The sequence below is a fragment of the Melanostigma gelatinosum genome (genome assembly GCF_949748355.1).
Source record: "Melanostigma gelatinosum genome assembly, chromosome: 3".
Lineage (NCBI taxonomy): Eukaryota > Metazoa > Chordata > Actinopteri > Perciformes > Zoarcidae > Melanostigma > Melanostigma gelatinosum.
This window is the reverse complement of record NC_136636.1, coordinates 24537144-24562097: the sequence shown is the minus strand read 5'-3', so window position 1 is coordinate 24562097 and position 24954 is coordinate 24537144. Positions and strand designations below refer to the sequence as shown.

At 43.7% G+C, this 24954-nt stretch overlaps 2 protein-coding genes across 3 annotated transcripts in view; both read left to right on the top strand.

Moving 5' to 3' along the window:
* The window catches only part of LOC306797406 (uncharacterized protein), a gene marked incomplete at both ends in the record, with an annotated part of 33208 nt that extends 28252 nt beyond the window's left edge, over nt 1-4956 (top strand). Inside the window, 6 exons of the mRNA XM_079296759.1 lie at nt 1224-2318; nt 2414-2587; nt 2767-2940; nt 3091-3264; nt 4160-4206; nt 4346-4956. Of these exons, the coding sequence (XP_079152885.1) occupies nt 1224-2318; nt 2414-2587; nt 2767-2940; nt 3091-3264; nt 4160-4206; nt 4346-4956 (2275 nt within the window). The remainder of the gene's footprint in view (nt 1-1223; nt 2319-2413; nt 2588-2766; nt 2941-3090; nt 3265-4159; nt 4207-4345) is intronic.
* An 8121-nt stretch (nt 4957-13077) lies between these two features.
* Nucleotides 13078-24746, top strand: LOC306775875 (NACHT, LRR and PYD domains-containing protein 3-like). 2 transcript variants are annotated; one of them, XM_079266425.1, is made up of 12 exons: nt 13078-13193; nt 14909-14990; nt 15066-15296; nt 15691-15825; nt 16030-16143; nt 18843-18921; nt 19077-19305; nt 19460-21263; nt 21358-21531; nt 21682-21855; nt 22751-22797; nt 22937-24746. In XM_079266425.1, the coding sequence occupies exons 2-12, from the start codon at nt 14923-14925 to the stop codon at nt 23527-23529; spliced, it is 3648 nt and encodes a 1215-aa protein (XP_079122551.1). In that variant the 5' UTR covers nt 13078-13193; nt 14909-14922; the 3' UTR covers nt 23530-24746. The 2 variants fall into 2 exon arrangements, with proteins under 2 accessions (XP_079122551.1, XP_079122550.1); XM_079266424.1 differs by having other exon boundaries at nt 19448-21263.
* The last annotated feature ends 208 nt before the right edge of the window (nt 24747-24954 follow it).

Below are 24954 nucleotides of genomic sequence, written 5' to 3'. Positions count from 1 at the left end.
GGTTATGGCAGCTTCCCTCTTATGGATCCGTGCTCTTGGTAAATGCCAGGTTAGGTTTTAACGGCTAGGATTAATTCTTTCTAAAACCGTAAGGGATTGTTAAGTGGATTCGGTCTCTAGGATAACCTTTCAGAACTCAGTTGTTAGACATACAATGGCTTTAACTTTTTACTGCCACGAGGAACTTTTTACTACTTGAGCAAATGAATGCACTTGAGATATTTACTTTAAATGCAGATTAGATATTTATTGCAGGTTATATTTGGTTAGTTTGCAAGGGTTAAAGCTACAGCTCACATAAAATGTCACTACACGCGATTAGTTACTTCATTTTCTTCTTTGATTATACTCATTAGTTTTAGTTGCCGAGACGGCTCGGTTGGAGCTGGATGTTCAATGGTGCGATGAAAAGGTTCTTTTGGAGTTGTTAGGAGCGAAGGTCTGATCGGACCCTCGGTCCTCCCGCTCTGCAACGGAGCCCGTTCAACAGTCCTCAAAACTCAGTACAAAGTCTTTCTCGGGCTGCAGCGTCTTCTCCGTTGTCCAGATGTTGAGAGTCGAGCAGTGGGGAGAGGAAAACCTCCGTCTTTAAATCTTATTGTCCACGAACAGCGGTCTTCTTTCCGTGAACAGAGACGAAGTCCTCAATACATCAGTTGCGATCGTCCGTATCTCCTCCTCAGCGCACTTGGACGGCGCTCGTGTAGAAATCCCAGTTTGCTGTCTGCAAACGTCTCCTTATATTCATCATTTGGGCTATTAGCCCCCTCCTTGTTTAATACATGAGCTCATCCCCCCTCCCTCTGGAGAGGGCGTTGGGTTCTTGAACAAGTCCATATAAGTCCAGGCTTCCTGCCTCTGACTCATCTCTTGCAACATCTTGCAACATTCTCCTCCTAACTCCACCCATAACATCTGCCACTGATTTTGCAAAGTCATTCTGACTAATACATTTATCGCATGTCATTCTGACTATACAGTTCTATCTCAGCTCTAGTTACACAGAACATTTGTTAAACACTATTACAATAGTTAAATCACTCTATGCATTTTAAACAATCGTTACATATTGATTAAACATTTCGTTATATAGTTCATACACTTTATCTTTTGATTACACTTTAATCTGAGTATATGCTTTGTGCTCTTATATCCTGATTCTTCCTTGAATGTGCTCACATGTTACCGAGGCAGCTCTGAGGGGTCAACTCTTCTTGACACATGGTGACAGAGGTCAGAGGGTTCACTGACCCACAGAAGGAGGAGTACTTCAGGAAGAGATTCAGAGATGAGGAGCAGGCCAGCAGGATCATCTCCCACATCAAGACCTCACGAAGTCTCCACATCATGTGCCACATCCCAGTCTTCTGCTGGATCACTGCTACAGTTCTGGAGGACGTGTTGAAGACCAGAGAGGGAGGAGAGCTGCCCAAGACCCTGACTGAGATGTACATCCACTTCCTGGTGGTTCAGTCCAAACTGAAGAAGGTCAAGTATGATGGAGGAGCTGAGACAGATCCACACTGGAGTCCAGAGAGCAGGGAGATGACTGAGTCTCTGGGGAAACTGGCTTTTGATCAGCTGCAGAAAGGGAACCTGATCTTCTATGAATCCGACCTGACAGAGTGTGGCATCGACATCAGAGCAGCCTCAGTGTACTCAGGAGTGTTCACACAGGTCTTTAGAGAGGAGAGTGGACTGTACCAGGACAAGGTCTTCTGCTTCGTCCATCTGAGTGTTCAGGAGTTTCTGGCTGCTCTTCATGTCCATCTGACCTTCATCAACTCTGGAGTCAATCTGCTGTCAGAAGAACCAACAACCTCTCCGCTGTCTGAAGTCTCTAGAGACAAACCTGAACCAACACGTCTCTACCAGAGTGCTGTGGACAAGGCCTTACAGAGTCCAAATGGACACCTAGACTTGTTCCTCCGCTTCCTTCTGGGTCTTTCTCTGGAGACCAATCAGAGTCTCCTACGAGGTCTGCTGACACAGACAGGAAGTAGCTCACAGACCAATCAGGAAACAGCCCAGTACATCAAGAAGAAGATCAGTAAGGATGTGTCTCCAGAGAAAAGCATCAATCTGTTCCACTGTCTGAATGAACTGAATGATGGTTCTCTAGTGGAGGAGATCCAACAGTACCTGAGTTCAGGACGTCTCTCCACAGATGAACTGTCTCCTGCTGAGTGGTCAGCTCTGGTCTTCATCTTACTGTCATCAGAAGAAGATCTGGACGTGTTTGACCTGAAGAAATACTTTGCTTCAGAGGAGGCTCTTCTGAGGCTGCTGCCAGTGGTCAAAGCCTCCAACAAAGCTCTGTAAGTACAGAGAGTTAGATTCATAGATCATAACTTAAATACGCTGCTATCTTTTCTACTTATTGTTTATTTCTTCTTCATCATTGTCTCTTCAGACTGAGTGACTGTAACCTCTCAGAGAGAAGCTGTGAAGCTCTGTCCTCAGTTCTCAGCTCCCAGTCCTCTAGTCTGAGAGAGATGGACCTGAGTAACAACGACCTGCAGGATTCAGGAGTGAAGATGCTGTCTGGAGGACTAAAGAGTCCACATTGTACACTGGAGACTCTCAGGTGATCCTGTGAATTACTTTTCTTGGACTCAGTACTAAGTTTAAAGTTCACACACAAACAGATTGGTGATGACAGTCATAAACATAAACCTTCCAGCCCTCACAGTTCCTCACATACCTTAAATACGCTGCTATCTTTTCTACTTATTGTTTATTTCTTCTTCATCATTGTCTCTTCAGACTGAGTGTCTGTAACCTCTCAGAGAGAAGCTGTGAAGCTCTGTCCTCAGTTCTCAGCTCCCAGTCCTCTAGTCTGAGAGAGATGGACCTGAGTAACAACGACCTGCAGGATTCAGGAGTGAAGATGCTGTCTGGAGGACTAAAGAGTCCACATTGTACACTGGAGACTCTCAGGTGATCCTGTGAATTACTTTTCTTGGACTAAGTACTAAGTTTAAAGTTCACACACAAACAGATTGGTGATGACAGTCATAAACATAAACCTTCCAGCCCTCACAGTTCCCTCAGATCATGTGACATGTGTGTTGTTTTGTGTGTTTGCAGCCTGTCAGGCTGTCTGATCACAGAGGAAGGCTGTGCTTCTCTGGTCTCAGCTCTGAGCTCCAACCCCTCCCATCTGAGAGAGCTGGACCTGAGCTACAATCATCCAGGAGACTCAGGAGTGAAGATGCTGTCTGATGGACAGAAGGATCCTCACTGGAGACTGGAAACTCTCAGGTATGAAGAGGCCTGCTGCAGCCACAGACACTCAGTCTGATGGAGGAGGTCGAGCTGGAGACTTGTTCTCTGTCACACTGTCAGCCTGGTTAATATGACCCTGATACACCAAGCTGACCTCAAACTACCAGAGACTCATCAGACTGTTTGTGTCCCACATCAGACCATCAACACAGACAGAAGTATCAGGGAACAGTAGCCAGGATGAGCCCAACAGGGAGGGAAGGTGATGAAACTGTTGTTGTTCTGGAGCGGTGTCTTGGTTGAACGTTAGTAAAGAGGACAGTGGTGCATCCTGACACGCTGACGGCATCATGGTGGGTTGACATGAGTCAACGTCGTCACGCTGCAGGTTTGTGGGCTCATATCAAACAACAGTTGATGTTCTGATGCTCGTGTGTGTTGCCCTTTAGTCCAGACATTATTGTGAAAAGACAAACAGACAGAAACAATCTGTTTAAAGCGTCTCGATGAATCATCACAACAGGAATGTTTTGCTGTTCTGAAGGAGTTCAGCTTTACCTGGTTTGGTTTGTTTTGCACTGAGAGCCAGTTCCCTGGCTGAGAAGAGTCGACTTGTTGAAAGTACAGGTGACAGTCGGCCACAGATGCTCAGTGAAGAACCAGCAGCTGGTTGTGGACGTGGTGTGTCAGAGCCCAAAGAGGTTTATTGAGGACTGGACCAGAGTTCTAGGGGGACACAGGCAGTGCTCTGTGGCTGCAGACGGACTTGAACTGTAATATTTTCTGCAATCAGAAGAAGCTCCAGTGAAGTCACAGAGTATGAGCTGATGAATAATAAGTGCTCATGTGAAGATGAATAACAAAGCTCTGTGTGTGAGAGCGATGTCATGTCCATGTCTCCATGCTGCTCTGACCCCCCTCCTCCTTTCAGGGTGGAGCCTGCTGGAGTCCGATGGTCCAGACCAGGTCTGAGGAAGTGTAAGTGTGCTTTGAGTTTGATTCATGGAAACAAAGCATCTTCAAACTGTGACATCACTCATTCACATCTCTGATGTCATCATCAAACACATGATAGATTAATAACTGCAGCTGTGTTGTGTCTTGTTCTCTCCATCAGATTCCTGTGAACTCACACTCGTCACAAACACAGTGAGCAGATACCTCAAACTGTCTGACAACAACAGGAAGGTGACACGTGTGAAGGAGGTTCAGTCATATCCTGATCATCCAGACAGGTTTGACTACTATCATCAGCTGCTGTGTAGAACTGGTCTGACTGGTCGCTGTTACTGGGAGGTCGAGTGGAGAGAAGGAGTTTATATATCAGTGAGTTACAGAGGAATCAGGAGGAAAGGAGACAGTGAATACTGTGAGTTTGGAAGGAATGATCAGTCCTGGAGTCTGTTGTGTGATTATGGTCGTTACTATGTCTATCACAATAAGATGATAACACCCATCACCTCCTCCTCCTCCTCCTCCTCCTCCTCCTCCTCCTCCTCCTCCTCTGGTAGAGTAGCAGTGTATGTGGACTGTCCTGCTGGCTCTCTGTCCTTCTACAGAGTCTCCTCTGATGCACTGATCCACCTCCACACCTTCAACACCACATTCACTGAACCTCTTTATCCTGGCTTTGGGTTTGGGTTCTGGTTCGGGCCTGGTTCCTCAGTGTCTCTGTGTTCTCTGGAGGAGGGAGAGTCTCCTCCTGCAGAGGAACCTTCTCTCTGCTGACCAGATGGTTGAGTGTGTACAGGATCACACACAGCTGATGTGAGTTGGTACCAACCTGATCTCTCAGTGGTTGTAGATGCAGTTGGAGCAGGTGAGGGGTACCTGAGCTGGTCTGGACTCTGGGGGGTTGAGAGCTCTCTGGGACTTGTGGTGTTGCAGATGGATGTGTGAAAGAGCTGAGCGAGGTCCATGTAATGACCTGGAATGATGTGTTGTCTGAGAGAAGCTGTGAAACATCTTTGACTTTGTGTAGAAAACTGAACTTTGTTGTCTCGAAACATTTGTTTGCGTTCAGAAAAACCTCCGAATGTCAAACAAGAGTCTTCCTGGATCAAATGCAGCATCTGTGGAACAAGAAGCACAAGTTGTGAAGAGTTGTTTTGATTTGAACAAACTAAATTCATCTTCTTTGATCATCGTGTAACAAATTAACAAACTCTGAGAAGTGACGTTGAGATCAAAAGAAATCAAAGTTTTGGATGATTCTAGATAATAAAGCACATAAACATCACGTCAAAGCAGAAACGTCCAAATCCACCAGAACACTGTCTCACATGAAGGATCAGTTGAATGCAGCTTGGTTCTTCACGTGGTATTGTTCATTTTGACTTCATTCATCACTGACTGTGTGCTAGTTTGATGAAACTCATAGAAACAAATCAAAAGAGACAAAAGAAGTTTGAACCAAACTACTGATCAAGAACCAGCTCAGCTGTTTATTCAATGAAGATATATTATAATGCAGAATGTGTCACGATGTAACTTTTCATTCTTTGGTTTGTATTCTCACTGATCATGTGTTCATTTCATGATGATCATGTTTCACTGATCTTCCTTCATGTGTTCATGTGTGATGTGTGACGAGGCTTATTGCTGATCTGAACCTTTCAGCTTTTTGACATTTTATCTTTTATTTTATTTACTTTTCACATCATCTGTTTGTGTAACCTTTAATGTTTTTATCGTACAAACCAAATAAAACTGGTTTGTATTTTGTACATTCCAACCAAAGTGCAGTGTTGCTGGTCTCTGAGGGAGTCTGCGTAGTCTCCATGAGGTCAGAGAGTTCTTCTCCTGAGAGGCTGACAGCACTCAATGATTGATATGATAGATACTTTATTAATCCATCAAGGGGACATTTTTGTACTACATCAGCAATTATGATACAGGTAAATATAAAGTATTAAATATCAAATGAACAATATATGCCATGAAATAGAATAATGTTACATTAACTTACTAAACAGTAGTGCAAAGATTTCACCAACAACAAACAAACAAAAGAGTAACAGAGTCATAGTTGTGTGATTGATCTGTTCAGAGGTGATTTATTGTAGAGTCTTATAGCAGAATGTTCTCCTGTATCTGGATCAGTCTGTCCCTGCAGGAGGTGGTGCAGAGGGTGGTCCTGGTTATCCAACATGGACAATCGTTTCTTCAGTGTCCTCTCCACCACCTCTTCCAGTTCAGTCTGCTGTCCATGGAGACACCAGGTACTTGTCCTCCTCCACCATGTCCACATCCTCTCCCAGAACTCTCAGCGGTTGTGGAGTCGTCGTCTTCCTCCTGAAGTCGACCACCATCTCTCTGGTCTTGGTCACGTTCAGACGCAGGTGATTTCTACCGGCCCACTCCACAAAGTCCTCCACTACTGCCCTGTACTCCTCCTCCCGTCCGTCCCTTACACACCGACCACTGCAGAGTCATCAGAGAACTTCTGCAGATGCATGACACAGAGTTGTCCTGGAAGTCAGTGGTGTACAAGGTGAACAGGAAGGGAGACGGAACAGTTCCCTGTGGGGCTCCAGAATGTTTTATTTTGTGTTACTTACCTCTCCTCTCGTTTCAGATCACTTCACTTCCTGCCTTTGTTTGTTTTCCGACACTGTTTTTCTGCCCCGCCCCTGATTGACTCCACATGTGTCTAATCACCTTCACCTCCGCAGTGGTTTCAGACTCTGTGTTCCCGTCCCTGTGTCTACACTCCAGCAGTTTTCCTAGTTTTCATGTTCCTGTGTTTTCCTCATTCATATATACTCTGCATAAATCATCAAATACGATCTTGGTTTTCATGTAGGTTTTGTGAGTAAAATTGCTGCAATAAAAACAACTTGATGAATCCATTGATGGTTTGTTACATCGTGACAGATACAGCTTACTGTACACAGACTAAATAAAGCTCTCTGATGAACTGTCAGCGCTCACTGGAGTCACCACTGTGACTGTCACACACTCCAGTCACCTCACCTTCATCTTCATCACCTGCACATCAGGACTGTGTAAGTTAACACAGTGTGGACATGAAGCCAGTAACAGTCTCCATATCCTCATTATGAGTCATAATCACAATGCAGGACAAGTTCACCATGAGAGAACTTCAATAAAGTCATAAATAGTGTTCACCTCTCATACTTCCTTTGTTCAATGATATCCAGGGTGGTGGATCCACTGGTTGTCTCCATCATTGTGGAAGCATCAGTGTGATTCCTGTGAACATGTAGATACTACAGTGACACTCGTTATGTGTGGTGCTGCACGATGGAAGCTCTGGAAGTGTCAGGACGACATGAGTAGAAGAAAGGAGGGAACCAGTGTTCAGGGATCACCTCACCCACAAGAAGCTTCATTTAAAACTCCTTTTCTTGGTCTTCCTCTTGGTCCGTGATCCACTGTGAAGACTCGTTGATCAGCAGCTCATCTCTACACATCAACATTCACGAGGTGCTTTGCTTTCACCATTGATGGTTGAATGTGGGCGTGTAGAGGGAGGGATGTGAGGCTGAACCAGCTGCTCACATTTACAGCTTGATTTAAAACAGGAAGTAGCTCACGAACAGGACTACACAAGGTTTTATGGATATGAATGTGTTTTATGTGCATTTCCTCATTTCAACGTAAACAAACATTGAGTGTGGATCCTACACTCTGGTTCATCAATGAGACCTCTGGTCTTCCCCGACCGTCTCCTCACCTGCAGCTCATCCTCTCATCAGTGCCTCAGTATTGTTACGAGTCTACTTTCACTCGGTCCTTGTCAGGTTGACTTGTATGTTTCTGTCAAACTCTCCAGTGTTTCCTAGTCCGTGTTATCTGATCTGCCTGTTCTGACTCTGGTTGTCTGCTTCTTGGACTTTGGATTTTCTACCTGAAACTTTTCACATTTGGTATCCTGAGTGACCCCAGTGAGCACTAACCCGGATTTCAACGTTGATTTCTGGTTGAAAAAGTGTTGATATGGGGTCTGAACGTCTAAGATGTATTTTAACCGTCTGTTGAACCGGCTAAATTACGGTTACAATATCAACGTGTCACAAAACACCAATTTGTTTTAAAATATTGATGGTTTGTTCAGTTGTAGGTTGAAAGAGACGCGATTTTGGTTCCTTTAAACGTATTTCTCCAAAATCATATTACGCTGTCCGTTCATATGTGGTCTACACGAAGACGTTATTTCAACGCATTCAATGTCTCATATAAAACGTCGTAAATATGGAACTATAGACTGTGTGCTGTCAACAAGAAGCTCCCAGGACATCATAATGAGAGCAGAGCACATTATGTCTGCATATGTTCACTAAAATACAACTCAGTGTTTACTGCTGGAATACGCATGCGCACGGACTCTGCATTGTTCTAAGTTAGAGGCTGGAAACACGACAAGGTTTGAGCTAGCTAGCTCTTACTGAGTGATGAGGAAGTGAACGAGCTGATGGAATAAACGAGGCTTCACGCTAACGATGTACTCTGTAAGTACTTGAACTACTTTATTCCAGTATTGCAAACCGAAATATCATTACCATACCATTAATATCATGTTATGATCATCATGAGGGCGAGGCTGCTAGCTTGTTAGCATGTAGCGTTAGCATGTTACGAACAGTAAACCTAAACAGTAAACAGTAGACATGTGTGTTAGTTAATGTACTGTACTAACATTAATAGATCATGGTCAAAACATTGTTGTTTGGGTTATGGCAATATATAAACAATATTGTGTAATATCCAGGTCAGCATCGTTCCGTTGAAGACACGTCTATGGTCTCCGGTGTAGAGACGTTCAAAACTGGTCTAAGTCAATATGTTTTTCTAATACTTGTTTTATTTACAGATGTCCAGCTTGAAAATATGGCAGATCTCCTGAAACAGGCTCCTGTGTGGCTTTGAAAACGACATTTAAAGAAGGAAAAGGAGATTATGTTTTTATATAAAGAACATTGTTCTATTTATATTGTGCTTTAAATGAACTGTTGCTGTGTCACTTGGTCTTTTGTCCTGTAAGTGGAAACTGTTGATGTGTTCTATACCCAGAAGCACTGTAAGCATTTCGGCGTTGAATACACGGTGAGGTTGAATACACGGTTAAAACACGGTGAGGTTGAATACACGGTTAAAACACGGTGAGGTTGAATACACGGTTAAAACACGGTGAGGTTGAATACACGGTTAAAACACGGTGAGGTTGAATACACGGTTAAAACACGGTGAGGTTGAATACACGGTTAAAACACGGTGAGGTTGAATACACGGTTAAATCACGGTGAGGTTGAATACACGGTTAAATCACGGTGAGGTTGAATACACGGTTAAAACACGGTGAGGTTGAATACACGGTTAAATCACGGTGAGGTTGAATACACGTGAGGTTGAATACACGGTTAAAACACGGTGAGGTTGAACACACGGTTAAAACACGGTGAGGTTGAATACACGGTTAAAACACGGTGAAAAGTGAAAGGTTTTTAGCCGACTATTTGTAGACGTTGATTCAACGCTCACCTTTAGACCAGATATCAACGTGATGTCCAATACTGGCTTTCAACTGATAAATGTGGATGTGGTTTCTTAGTAAGCCTCTAAATCATGATATATTAGTATGAGCACAATGTAGAGGAAGAAAAATGATAGTATTGCAAATCACGTTTAAATCTGGTCTAAGCGTGAACGTCTGTTCAACGTCTACAAATAGTCGGCGAAAAAACTTTCACTTTTGAACGTTTTTTCAACGTCGGGCATAGACGTCTTTTAAACGTCTTTTGAACCACAAAATGCTCACTGGGACTGATCTCCTGGTTTTGATCTCGCCCGACCTGATGAGTAAACTGAAATTCCTTCAACTGTCTCATTGTCAGGCTTTTTGATTCAAGTCTGCCTGAACCAGTGAAAGTTACACAAGACAACTACAAAGAGACTCAAACAACTACAAAGAGATCAAGACAACTACAAAGAGACTCAAAACAACTACAAAGAGACTCAAAACAACTACAAAGAGACTCAAAACAACTACAAAGAGATCAAAACAACTACAAAGAGACTCAAAACAACTACAAAGAGACTCAAAACAACTACAAAGAGATCAAAGAACAAAAAGAGGCTAAACAACGATAAAGTGTGTCTTCCTCTTATGAAGGAGAGCTGGTGAGGTATTTTATGGGCTGATTGTCTCATAATACACCATATTGTAAGAAGAAGCTCCTCCTATATTATTAATAGTTAGTTGTGTTCACTCTGACTGATTTCACAGCTGATGGAGAATATGTAGTGACAGATGTCAGAATGTGTGAATCTAACGGGAGCCAAGTTTGTTGAGATCTTGTGAATGATTTAGTGAGGAAAGACCTCTGCTGCCCTCTAGTGAACAAAGCTGAGAACATTGTTCTGAGTTCTGATTGTTGTGAGTCTTGATCAGGGGTGAGCAAACCTTTTGGCTCGGCTGAGTTTTAAAATGTGACAGACGGGCCGGGCCAGTCGCAGATGAATGGAGAGTGTTTGTGTGAACTGATATAAATTACAAGTACAATTCATGACCTAAAAAGTAAAGAAAACGTACATTTAATTTCAGTGGGAACAGTGTTGTTGGGCACCTTTTTTTGTCACTGCATCAATGTTTGGTGTCAGTTTGGTTGTGTCAATTCTCAGAACAGATCTGAGGTGTTCAGTGAAAGACTGGTGTTTATAGCAGTTTACTTCTTTGACGGGATCATACAGATGATTAACTTTTTTTTATCTAACATTATGAGAGCTCTGCTGTGTAAAGTCTTTCCTTGTCTCTCCCCCCTGTGTCACGGTGTGGGTGTATCTCACTGGCGTCAGGAAACGTATCAGAATACCCTTCTTTTATTGGTTAAACTGCATCACGTGACGTGAACAATACATTTAGCTTCCTGTGGAAGACAGTTGTTTCGCTACCGGTATGATGGTGTGAAGAAGAATTCATATCATACGGGAAATTGAAACCAGTATACCGGTATAACTTTATACTGGTACCAGTCATCATTGAGCTGATGACTGGTTTTATAAAGCAGAGTGTCTGTCTCCTACTCTGTAAAAGTTAATCTGACATGTATCTCTGAAACACAATTTGTGGCAAATATCTTTCAGAATAAAAGTTTCTGTATTTGGGATGAGTGTGATTATTTCTTCACATTTTTGGGTTTGAACCTGTTTGTTATGAACCTGTGTTCTATGGACCAATAAAGATTAATTTGATACAACAAATTAAAATAAATAAAATACTGTAGAAATGAAATAAAATACCATAACTGTCCATCAGCGTCCAACACGATGAAAGCAGTGAGAGCAGCACTCTGACACTTTGGTGTGTTCCAGTTTTTTCAATGAAAGCTTCCAGCTTCCTGAGCCGCTCTCACAACACAAGAAGAAGAATCAACGTGTCTCTGCAGCTTTGATGAAGCCTCTGCTTCAGAAGCCTGTTCTCATCAGATGACGTATGAATGACATGAACATGTCATGTTGCATAAACATGCCTTTCATGCTTTGAGTCATTTGTACTCCGTGTCTCTACTGACTGCAGTGTTAAAGCCCAACGTTGGTTCTGATGACCGGTGGACATGTTGGTGATGATGAGCTGTTTATAGGATGCACTGACATCAGGTCGGGACATTAGTGACCTTGATAACTACAGGCCGATCTCACATCCTCCTCAGAGTACACTTCATCAGGAGATTGTATTTGAGCAGCTACATGATGGTCTGAATACTTATGATATATTAGATAAACTCCAGTCTGGCTATCGGACCAACCAAAGCACTGAACCGCTTTATTTAAGGTGGTAAATGACGTGAGAGTTTCTTCTGATTCACACAATGTGTCTGTCCTCTTGTCATTCGACCTGAGCGCTGCATTTGATGCTGTTGATCGTGACATTTGAATGAGTGGACTTGAGGGATCGGTAGGTCTCTCTGCTCGCATCACTACACTGCTCCCCTGTGTCTCTGACAGTCGATTTCAAAGTCCTTGTACTTATCTACAAAGACTCACATGATCAAACACCTTCATTTAACAGAGACTGCCTTTCATTTTACGTCCCAACAAGAACTCTGAGATCTTCCACTGCCGTTCTTTCAGAAGGTCCTGAACTCCCACAATAGTTCTAGTGAGGTTCTTTCTGTTGTTATGGCCCTAAACTGTGGAACTCTCTCCCCTTGGATCTTAGAACAGAAAACTCCCTTTGAAGTTTTCAAAATAAACTGAAGACCTGTCCTTTAATGTGACCTTTGATGAGCTTTAACTTAAATCCTTGTTGATGTTTTGTTGTATTGTGGTTGGAGTGTAAGACTGGTGTGAGTCCTCCATCACCTCCAGGTTTTCACGGACGAGTGGGAGTAGGAGGCACGTGGCCGGACTCCTCCCGTCACATCAACCTGCTGCAGCTTGTTGCTGTGCAGAAGCTGCTGAACCATTTCACTCCACAGCTGAGGGGGAAGCCCGTCCTGTTGAGGTGGGACAACACCACTGTGGAGGTGAACCTCAACAGACAGGAGGTGGTCAGATCCCCGGCCCTGCACAGGGCAGCAGTGTCTGTTCTGATGTGGACAGATCATCACCTTTACTCTCTCATCCACTCATAGAGAAAACACCCAGTGTGCCCTTTGGGAGTGGACACTTCAACAGGGTTCAGAGCAGCACCTGTCCATGTTGCACCACTAGTGGTCCTACTATCTGGTCTAAACAACACAATCCAGTCTGTTGTTTGTGTTCACAGTGACATTTGATCCTGTGAACGCAGCTCAGCCTGAGACTCAGTCCAACCAGTCAGACTGCATACTGAGATGGTGACGTGAGGACGCACCCTCTCTCTGATGAAGCACAACAAGCTGCTCACTTCACTTCGTCTGATGGAAGTTGAAGTTGACGTGAAGCACGAAGCTCCTTCTCTACACAGACCTGCTGAGGACAGAAGAGAGCTGCACACGGATGAAGTTCATGCTGAAAGTTCAGTAAGTGGAGCTGCGATTGGTTGGAATGACGTCATTGATTGTTGTGAACGTGTGATTGTTTAAAGCTGCTTTCAAACACAAACGTCAGCTGGGAAACAAGATGGCCGCCTGTGTGAGCAGGAAGAGAGAAGCTGCTGTTAGTTTGGATGTTGAAGTCCAGATGAAGTGTTGCTTTGAATGATGACGCTGTGATGAAGAAGAGGAGTTCAGGCTGATCTGGGGTCTGTCAGGACTGTTACTGTGTGGAGCACTAGGACCCAGCAGGGACCAGAGAGCTCACCTGGGCCTTTGTTGCTGCACTGAAACACACCTGAGAGACTCTGTTTGTCTCACCTGCTGCTTTCAGTCCTTTCAGGCCACAAAGCTTCATCTTCATTTCTTCTTCTGCTTCTCAACACATTTACTCCATGTTTGATCGTGTTTGATCGTGTTTGATCGTGTTTGATCGTGTTTGAATGTGTTTGTTTCCTTCAGTGTTCACTTTTTCTCTCGTTGATCACCAGGTTGTAGTCGACCTTTTACTAACTGATCAAACGGTGAAGTGAACAATCCGTCAAATGAAAGCTTCCACATGTTCCCACAGTGCCCACAGTGTTCTCTATGAGGACAGCTACATGTCATGTGACTCTGCTGTGTTTGACTGACTTTTTTTTTTTTTTTTTAAGATTTTATTTGTACAGGGACAGTTCACATTAATCGACAGCACACATTAATAAAAACATGACTGTAAATGTGACAGTGTTAGCTAAAAAAGCTAATTTTCAACCGTTGTCCCTGCAGCTTTGATGAAGCCTCTGCTTCAGAAGCCTGTTCTCATCAGATGACGTATGAATGACATGAACATCTCTTCTGGACTCTGAAGGGAGATCATGAGGAGAAACAGCTCAGCTCCATCTGTTGGAGGTTGATGAACAATATTTAACTTGTGAAACACTGTAAACTTATAGGACGAGCGTTTAAAATGACGTCTTTTGACACGTTAACGGGGTTTAAAAGAAGGAAAAGTGAAGTTTGATTTATTACAGAAATCTGAACTTTAACAGATATTGGAGATAAAATGAATAATTCTATAAAATAATTAAATTAAATATTCAGTATTCTCTAAAACCTTTCACATGTTTTCTAATAATAACTAAATGTACTTGTACTAGAGTTTTGTTGTAATGTTACAGAGTATTTACAGCTAATATCTGTATTTAATGGTATTTTATTGCAGTAGAATATATTAAATTTTACTGTATTTCTGCTGTCAGACTTTTTAACATTTTATAAAGATTTATTTTTCAAAGTGTGCACATTAATCAGCAGGTTGTAGTCGACCTTTTCTTAACTCAAGTGTCTGAGACACTTTTCTATTTAACTTTTCTCTTCAGACTTTTCTGAGTGAAAGAGGAGCTGAGCAGCAGAGAGAATGGAAGTGGAAACAGAAGAACATTTCAAACGTTGAAGAGCTTTTCAAAGTCACTCAAATAGAAGTGAAAAGTGACGTCATCCCCAAAGAGGCCAATAAAAAGCCAGATGAAGAGTCTTCCTCTGGTCTTCCAACAAGCCAACAGACTAAAGAGCGTTGTGAACGTCATCTCTTAGAGAGGACTCTGCAGCTCAGAGGGACAACAGCATGGAAACTGTCCCATGAGTATCTTTAGTGTTGAGGTGAATGAGCTGTGTGTGTTTGTCATGATGAAGAGAAATAATGTTGTTGTGTTTGTGTGAAGGTGTGGACTCTGCTATGAATCAGTGTGAGGACGGAGAGGAGGGAGTCCCTCCCTCTAAAACCAGCCACACCAAAGCTCAGAGGTGAGATGACCATCTCTACCTGTCCATGACTCAAAGGCTTTCATTCACTGACTCTGTTTCTACACATGTGACCAGGACCCATCAGGGACCACACTGCCCTGGACCTGAACCTGGACCTGGACCTGGACCTCAACCTGAACCTGGACCTGAACCTGGACCTGGACCTGGACCTGAACCTGGACCTGAACCTGAACCTGGACCTGCACCTGGACCTGAACCTGGACCCAGCTGTGTGTCCATGAAGAGTGACGGGTCTATGGGTCGTTTTATAGACTTAAAAGATGGACGCCACTCTGTTGATCAAAGGTGAGGATTTCAAACTGATGATGATGATGGTGATTGATGATTATGGTGATTGATGATGATGGTGATTGATGATGATGGTGATTGATGATGATGGTGATGATGATGGTGATGATGATGATGGTGAAGTCAGAAGGTCACTCAAGTAAAACTCTTTTACACCACATGGTTCCTCTCTTCATCCTGATTGGACAGCATTACTCTTCAACCATCATGGTCACCTCACTGCATCACTTCCTGTCTTTGCTGCACTGAATACAGCTTCAACATCAACACTGAAACATTTCTACATGAAACATTGATTTCACACTAAACGTCTCCTAAAACCACCAGGATACTAATACACTGAGTACAGTAGGTTTATTACATCACTGAATGTATCTGGTGTTTCTATCAGGAGGAAGCTGGAACAACCTGGACCTGGACCTAAACGTAAACCTGGACCTGAACCCAGCTGTGTGTCCATGAAGAGTGACTGGTCTATGAGTCCTCCTATGAACTTCAAAGATGGACGCCACTCTGTTGATCAAAGGTGAGCTGAAAGACTGAGCTGTTGATTCTCAGAGGGATCAGCAGGACTAGTAAACCTTTACCACTACAGGGACTCATCTGATCCACATCCACATATCACTTCATGGACCTTTACCTTGTGTTGGTCTCTGTGTGGACGGACACAATGTGAGCTGATCTTCATGACTGAATGATGATGATGATGTAATGTCAGTGTTTCTATCAGTTCACAGCAGCAGAGTGGAAAGTCTCCTGAACCCAGCTGTGTGTCCATGAAGAGTGATCAGTCTTTTGGTCGTTGGATTAACTTCAAAGATGGACGCCGTTCTTATGACCCAGAGTAAGTTCTTAAAACAGATGAAACAGATGACTAGCTGTTACAGATACAACTTTGGTCGTCTATCAGTCGGCTGCAACAACGAATCGATAAAATCGATAAAAATCGATCATTAAAAGAGTTGGCAACGAGTTTCATTATCGATTCGTTGTGTCGCGCGATTATTATGCCACTCAATAAGTCGCGGAGATGTTTTAGTATAAAAAACAAAGTTGAGTTGAGCCATTCGCGCCGCCGGTCTCGCCGGGGACTATTTGTGTTCATTCGCACTGGACGCACCGGAGAGGGGGCGTGGCTTATCGCCCTGAAAGCCGTTCAACTGTCCGCCATTAACCATGGAAAAAAGAACCTCTATTTCTGCTTAGTAGGCGTTCTGAAAGTCAGAGATATCCCTGGAAACTAAACGCCGTCATGTCTGGTTCATAACATTGTCCAGAGGAGCTCCGTGGATTTCATCGAGATGTATTCACTGTCTAGCAAGCCACACGTCGCTGTTTACTACTAGCTACATCAGGTCAAAATCTTATATCCATCTTTCAGTTGTTTGGTTCTGTTATTTAGATAGCTATGCCTTGTCTGAATAAAATAATACAAAGATCATGTAATTCGGTCAAGGCGTTACAAAGTTATTCCACTTTGAAGATGGTAGAAACGTGTGGATTAATGAATAGATTTCCATGTATCTGTATTATAGGCAATGGCACCGTAATGTGGAGGATTATCACAAATTTGGCAAACAAAATGTAACCATTTGCTCTAAATTATACTTGCAGCCATGAAATTTGGATCTTGGCACAAACAAAAGCCGATCTTCAAGATGACAGCGACAAATTTTATTTTTATGAATGTGTTTGCTCTGTTACTACAGGAGACATGGTCAGCATTGGAAAAGAGTTGCTCAGTCTACTCGATGAGCTTTAGGTCACCCTCCACATAGTCCAAGGAGGAGCGCGTGACGTCACAGAAAGGGGTTATGGCTTTAATGGCATCGCCCAAGGCAGCCGGCGTTTGCGGCGGGAAGGGTGGGTCAGAAAAACATTAATTTATGGCCGATTAATCAATTTATAGGGATTTCTGTTACTTACCAACAGATTCTATGTACTTTTTGCTACAAGATACAGTGAAATCGATTTTCTGAAAGTGATGATAGACGCATGATTTTGCTAACTGAAAGCTCAAAACTGAAAGTCAACAAACTTCTCGTGTACTTAAATTTCGTTGACCCACCTGCATGGAGCTGCGATCGTCTGCTTCAATCGTGACTACTCGGCTGTTCCAAATAAGGTTCGGTAACAACCGTAAATGGTTTTGTGCACCCGCTCAAGTCGCGTCATTGCCGGGAAACTCCGTGCCGTGCAGCGAGGCGGCGGTGGAACCCCCGTTACTCGCCTTCTCGGGCTAGTTCGTCACAATGTATGCGAGCAATGAATACAGATGTTTTGATATTATTAATCTACATTTTATAACCTTTCCATAGATACAAACCGTTTTGTTCTAGCCCGAAAAATAAATTCACAGCAGCAGAGTTACCACTCCAGGATAGTGTGTACGCTGATATTCTACACGGATCCACTCTGGATCTGATGTCCCTATTACTACAGCTGTATCAACACAAAATAAACTGATTTGGCTGTGATTTAACGGCAATAAACCGACAAAAAGGGACTCCGAAATAACTACGTAATGATGCCGATATGCAAAAGCGACATGGCATGGCACGGGAGCACCACGTGATGATTCAGCACCTAAAACGTAAACATGTTGGAGTCCTTGATGAGGAGGAAGGGAGTTCAACAGCAAGGTTAGTCACTACAGAATCCTACTTTAGTTCCGTTTTGAAGTGAGGAACCTAACGTCCTTCCAGCAGCTCTTCTGGTGCTGCTGTTTACTCGTTATCCAGCTTGACAAGCATGACAAGTTAGCGTTAGCTCGTTAATAACAGTAGTAAAGCAGGGCTGGTATAGTTTGCAAGACTAAAGATACGTTTTTATTCACCCGCCTTTTATTCACCCATTAATATCCGATTCATCAATTCATCGAAAAAATGATTGCAAGATGAATCGATTATTGATAATTGTTAGTTGCAGCCCTACTATCAGTTATTGTCTTTGATCTGTCATTATGATCTCATTTCTCATTATGATCATGACATGACACAATATCTTTGACTACTTGTTGTAGGTTTTACATCAGACAGGAAGTAGCATTCTGGATATAATCCTAACTCTAGTTGCAGAGGTCTGGAGACTAGAAAGACTCGGAGGAGGAAGTCTCCCCAATGGTGCTGTGGACAAAACCAAACACAGAGCCTTTGTTTCAGTGATGTGGCAGATCAACAGTATTAAGTCTTGGTACATCTGACCAACAACACAATGGTAGAGTAGAAACCACACCAAATATGAAAAAGTATCACATCACATGTGATTCTAGTTGTTTCTAGTTGTAGTTGTATCTAGAGGTGGAAGGTATAGAAGGTATATAAAGTAAACCGGTATGAATTTGACCTACGATATAGTTTTAGACTATACCATGCTGCCAATGAAATAACTCTTACTGTCCAATAAAAGCAGAGATAACAATCTGTTCAGCATCTGTTTTCATTATGATCAATCTTAACAGGACACAACATCTTTAACTGATTGTTGTATTTGTGTTAATGGTACAAACACAACGTGAGCTGATTCTTCATGATCCCTCCACAGAGAGGACCAGGAGAGCTCAGAGGTTCCCAGAGGTCCGTCTGCCCAGCAGCATCAAACACACCTGGACTCCATATTCATGGTCTGTACATGTACAACTACTGTTACATCTCTTGTGTTCACAATCATCTCCATGCTGCACTCTGTAGACCAGTGGATCGTCAGTCTGTCCCACATGGATCTGATGTTTGCTTCCATGCTTTTAGTTTGTGTCATTCATAGAATGTTCTGTTCCAGCTGCTGGAGGAGAACATCGTCACTTTTGTGAAGAACGAGCTGAAGAAGATCCAGAAGGGACTGAGTTCAGATTACCCAGAATGCTTAGAGAGTCAGAGGGAGGATGAGGAGGTGCTGGACGGTGAGGATGAAGAGCAGAGGAGGAACAGCAGAGAGGCATTTGTGAAGATCACAATGAACTTCCTGAGGAGAATGAAGCAGGAGGAGCTGGCTGACTGTCTGCAGAGCAGTAAGAGGATTTCTCTAAAGATTCAACATGCTGGATAAATGTGACGTTTACTAACGTCTCAAGAGATGGACCAACATATATTCAGATATGTTGACATATTTGTGTAATAATTTATTCATTGATGTTCTTTGTTTTTATTCAGGAAGTCATTCAGGAGTTCCTGCTGCAGTTTGTCAGCGTGAACTCAAATCTAACCTGAAGAAGAAGTTCCAGAGTGTGTTTGAGGGGATCGCTAAAGCAGGAAACCCAACCCTTCTGAATGAGATGTACACAGAGCTCTACATCACAGAGGGAGGGACTGCAGGGGTCAATGATCAACATGAGGTCAGACAGATTGAAACAGCATCCAGGAAACCACACAGACCAGAAACAACCATCAGACAAGAAGACATCTTTAAAGCCTCACCTGGAGGAGAGGAACCAATCAGAACAGTGATGACAAAGGGAGTGGCTGGCATTGGGAAAACAGTCTTAACACAGAAGTTCACTCTGGACTGGGCTGAAGACAAAGACCACCAGGACATACTGTTCACATTTCCATTCACCTTCAGAGAGCTGAATGTGCTGAAAGAGAAACAGTTCAGCTTGGTGGAACTTGTTCATCACTTCTTCAGTGAAACCAAAGCAGCAGGAATCTGCAGGTTTGAAGAGTTCCTGGTTCTGTTCATCTTTGACGGTCTGGATGAGTGTCGACTTCCTCTGGACTTCACCAACAATGAGGTCCTGACTGATGTTACAGAGTCCACCTCAGTGGATGTGCTGCTGACAAACCTCTTCAGGGGGAAACTGCTTCCCTCTGCTCGCCTCTGGATCACCACACGACCTGCAGCAGCCAATCAGATCCCTCCTGAGTGTGTTGGCATGGTGACAGAGGTCAGAGGGTTCACTGACCCACAGAAGGAGGAGTACTTCAGGAAGAGATTCAGAGATGAGGAGCAGGCCAGCAGGATCATCTCCCACATCAAGACCTCACGAAGCCTCCACATCATGTGCCACATCCCAGTCTTCTGCTGGATCACTGCTACAGTTCTGGAGGATGTGTTGAAGACCAGAGAGGGAGGAGAGCTGCCCAAGACCCTGACTGAGATGTACATCCACTTCCTGGTGGTTCAGTCCAAACTGAAGAAGGTCAAGTATGATGGAGGAGCTGAGACAGATCCACACTGGAGTCCAGAGAGCAGGGAGATGACCGAGTCTCTGGGAAAACTGGCTTTTGATCAGCTGCAGAAAGGCAACCTGATCTTCTGTGAATCCGACCTGACAGAGTGTGGCATCGACATCAGAGCAGCCTCAGTGTACTCAGGAGTGTTCACACAGGTCTTTAGAGAGGACAGAGGACTGTACCAGGACAAGGTCTTCTGCTTCGTCCATCTGAGTGTTCAGGAGTTTCTGGCTGCTCTTCATGTCCATCTGACCTTCATCAACTCTGGAGTCAATCTGCTGTCAGAAGAACCAACAACCTCTCCGCTGTCTGAAGTCTCTAGAGACAAACCTGAACTAACACATCTCTACCAGAGTGCTGTGGACAAGGCCTTACAGAGTCCAAATGGACACCTGGACTTGTTCCTCCGCTTCCTTCTGGGTCTTTCTCTGGAGACCAATCAGAGTCTCCTACGAGGTCTGCTGACACAGACAGGAAGTAGCTCACAGACCAATCAGGGAACAGCCCAGTACATCAAGAAGAAGATCAGTGAGGATGTGTCTCCAGAGAAAAGCATCAATCTGTTCCACTGTCTGAATGAACTGAATGATGGTTCTCTCATGAAGGAGATCCAACAGTCCCTGAGTTCAGGACGTCTCTCCACAGATGAACTGTCTCCTGCTCAGTGGTCAGCTCTGGTCTTCATCTTACTGTCATCAGAAGAAGATCTGGACGTGTTTGACCTTAAGAAATACTCTGCTTCAGAGGAGGCTCTTCTGAGGCTGCTGCCAGTGGTCAAAGCCTCCAACAAAGCTCTGTAAGTACAGAGAGTTAGATTCATAGATCATAACTTAAATACGCTGCTATCTTTTCTACTTATTGTTTATTCTTCTTCATCATTGTCTCTTCAGACTGAGTGTCTGTAACCTCTCAGAGAGAAGCTGTGAAGCTCTGTCCTCAGTTCTCAGCTCCCAGTCCTCTAGTCTGAGAGAGATGGACCTGAGTAACAACGACCTGCAGGATTCAGGAGTGAAGATGCTGTCTGGAGGACTAAAGAGTCCACATTGTACACTGGAGACTCTCAGGTGATCCTGTGAATTACTTTTCTTGGACTAAGTACTGAGTTTAAAGTTTACACACAAACAGATTGGTGATGACAGTCATAAACATAAACCTTCCAGCCCTCACAGTTCCCTCAGATCATGTGACATGTGTGTTGTTTTGTGTGTTTGCAGCCTGTCAGGCTGTCTGATCACAGAGGAAGGCTGTGCTTCTCTGGTCTCAGCTCTGAGTTCCAACCCCTCCCATCTGAGAGAGCTGGACCTGAGCTACAATCATCCAGGAGACTCAGGAGTGAAGATGCTGTCTGATGGACAGAAGGATCCTCACTGGAGACTGGAAACTCTCAGGTATGAAGAACCCTGCTGCAGCCACAGACACTCAGTCTGATGGAGGAGGTCGAGCTGGAGACTTGTTCTCTGTCACACTGTCAGCCTGGTTAATATGACCCTGATACACCAAGCTGACCTCAAACTACCAGAGACTCATCAGACTGTTTGTGTCCCACATCAGACCATCAACACAGACAGAAGTATCAGGGAACAGTAGCCAGGATGAGCCCAACAGGGAGGGAAGGTGATGAAACTGTTGTTGTTCTGGAGCGGTGTCTTGGTTGAACGTTAGTAAAGAGGACAGTGGTGCATCCTGACACGCTGACGGCATCATGGTGGGTTGACATGAGTCAACGTCGTCACGCTGCAGGTTTGTGGGCTCATATCAAACAACAGTTGATGTTCTGATGCTCGTGTGTGTTGCCCTTTAGTCCAGACATTATTGTGAAAAGACAAACAGACAGAAACAATCTGTTTAAAGCGTCTCGATGAATCATCACAACAGGAATGTTTTGCTGTTCTGAAGGAGTTCAGCTTTACCTGGTTTGGTTTGTTTTGCACTGAGAGCCAGTTCCCTGGCTGAGAAGAGTCGACTTGTTGAAAGTACAGGTGACAGTCGGCCACAGACGCTCAGTGAAGAACCAGCAGCTGGTTGTGGACGTGGTGTGTCAGAGCACAAAGAGGTTTATTGAGGACTGGACCAGAGTTCTAGGGGGACACAGGCAGTGCTCTGTGGCTGCAGACGGACTTGAACTGTAATATTTTCTGCAATCAGAAGAAGCTCCAGTGAAGTCACAGAGTATGAGCTGATGAACAATAAGTGCTCATGTGAAGATGAATAACAAAGCTCTGTGTGTGAGAGCGATGTAATGTCCATGTCTCCATGCTGCTCTGACCCCCCTCCTCCTTTCAGGGTGGAGCCTGCTGGAGTCCGATGGTCCAGACCAGGTCTGAGGAAGTGTAAGTGTGCTTTGAGTTTGATTCATGGAAACAAAGCATCTTCAAACTGTGACATCACTCATTCACATCTCTGATGTCATCATCAAACACATGATAGATTAATAACTGCAGCTGTGTTGTGTCTTGTTCTCTCCATCAGATTCATGTGAACTCACACTCGACACAAACACAGTGAACAGAGAACTCAAACTGTCTGACAACAACAGGAAGGTGACACATGTGGAGGAGGTTCAGTCATATCCTGATCATCCAGACAGGTTTGATGACTGTCATCAGCTGATGTGTGGAACTGGTCTGACTGGTCGCTGTTACTGGGAGGTCGAGTGGAGAAGTAGTGTTTATATATCAGTGAGTTACAGAGGAATCAGGAGGAAAGGAGGCAGTGATGACTGTGTGTTTGGAGAGAATGATCAGTCCTGGAGTCTGTGGTGTGATTATGGTCGTTACTCTGTCTGTCACAATAAGACAAGAACACCCATCACCACCTCCTCTACCTCCACCTCTGGTAGAGTAGCAGTGTATGTGGACTGGCCTGCTGGCTCTCTGTCCTTCTACAGAGTCTCCTTTGACACACTGATCCACCTCCACACCTTCAACACCACATTCACTGAACCTCTTTATCCTGGCTTTGGGTTTGGGTTTGGGTTCTGGTCCAGGTCTGGTTCCTCAGTGACTCTGTGTTCTCTGGAGGAGGGAGAGTCTCCTCCTGCAGAGGAACCTTCTCTCTGCTGACCAGATGTTTCAGTGTGTACAGGATCACACACAGCTGATGTGAGTTGGTACCAACCTGATCTCTCAGTGGTTGTAGATGCAGTTGGAGCAGGTGAGGGGTACCTGAGCTGGTCTGGACTCTGGGGGGTTGAGAGCTCTCTGGGACTTGTGGTGTTGCAGATGGATGTGTGAAAGAGCTGAGCGAGGTCCATGTAATGACCTGGAATGATGTGTTGTCTGAGAGAAGCTGTGAAACATCTTTGACTTTGTGTAGAAAACTGAACTTTGTTGTCTCGAAACATTTGTTTGCGTTCAGAAAAACCTCCGAATGTCAAACAAGAGTCTTTCTGGATCAAATGCAGCATCTGTGGAACAAGAAGCACAAGTTGTGAAGAGTTGTTTTGATTTGAACAAACTAAATTCATCTTCTTTGATCATCGTGTAACAAATGAACACACTCTGAGAAGTGACGTTGAGATCAAAAGAAATCAAAGTTTTGGACGATTCTAGATAATAAAGCACATAAACATCACGTCAAAGCAGAAACGTCCAAATCCACCAGAACACTGTCTCACATGAAGGATCAGTTGAATGCAGCTTGGTTCTTCACGTGGTATTGTTCACTTTGACTTCATTCATCACTGACTGTGTGCTAGTTTGATGAAACTCATAGAAACAAATCAAAAGAGACAAAAGAAGTTTGAACCAAACTACTGATCAAGAACCAGCTCAGCTGTTCATTCAATGAAGATATATTATAATGCAGAATGTGTCACGATGTAACTTTTCATTCTTTGGTTTGTATTCTTACTGATCATGTGTTCATTTAATGATGATCATGTTTCACTGATCTTCATTCATGTGTTCATGTGTGATGTGTGACGAGGCTTATTGGTGATCTGAACCTTTGAGCTTTTTGACATTTTATCTTTTATTTTCTTTACTTTTCACATCATCTGTTTGTGTAACCTTTAATGTTTTTATCGTACAAACCAAATAAAACTGGTTTGTATTTTGTACATTCCAACCAAAGTGCAGTGTTGCTGGTCTCTGAGGGAGTCTGCGTAGTCTCCATGAGGTCAGAGAGTTCTTCTCCTGAGAGGCTGACAGCACTCAATGATTCATATGATAGATACTTTATTAATCCATCAAGGGGACATTTTTGTACTACAGCAGCAATTATGATACAGGTAAATATAAAGTATTAAATATCAAATGCACAATATATACCATGAAATAGAATAATGTTACATTAACTTACTAAACAGTAGTGCAAAGATTTCACCAACAACAAACAAACAAAAGAGTAACAGAGTCATAGTTGTGTGATTGATCTGTTCAGAGGTGATTTACTGTAGAGTCTTATAGCAGAATGTTCTCCTGTATCTGGATCAGTCTGTCCCTGCAGGAGGTGGTGGAGAGGGTGGTCCTGGTTATCCAACATGG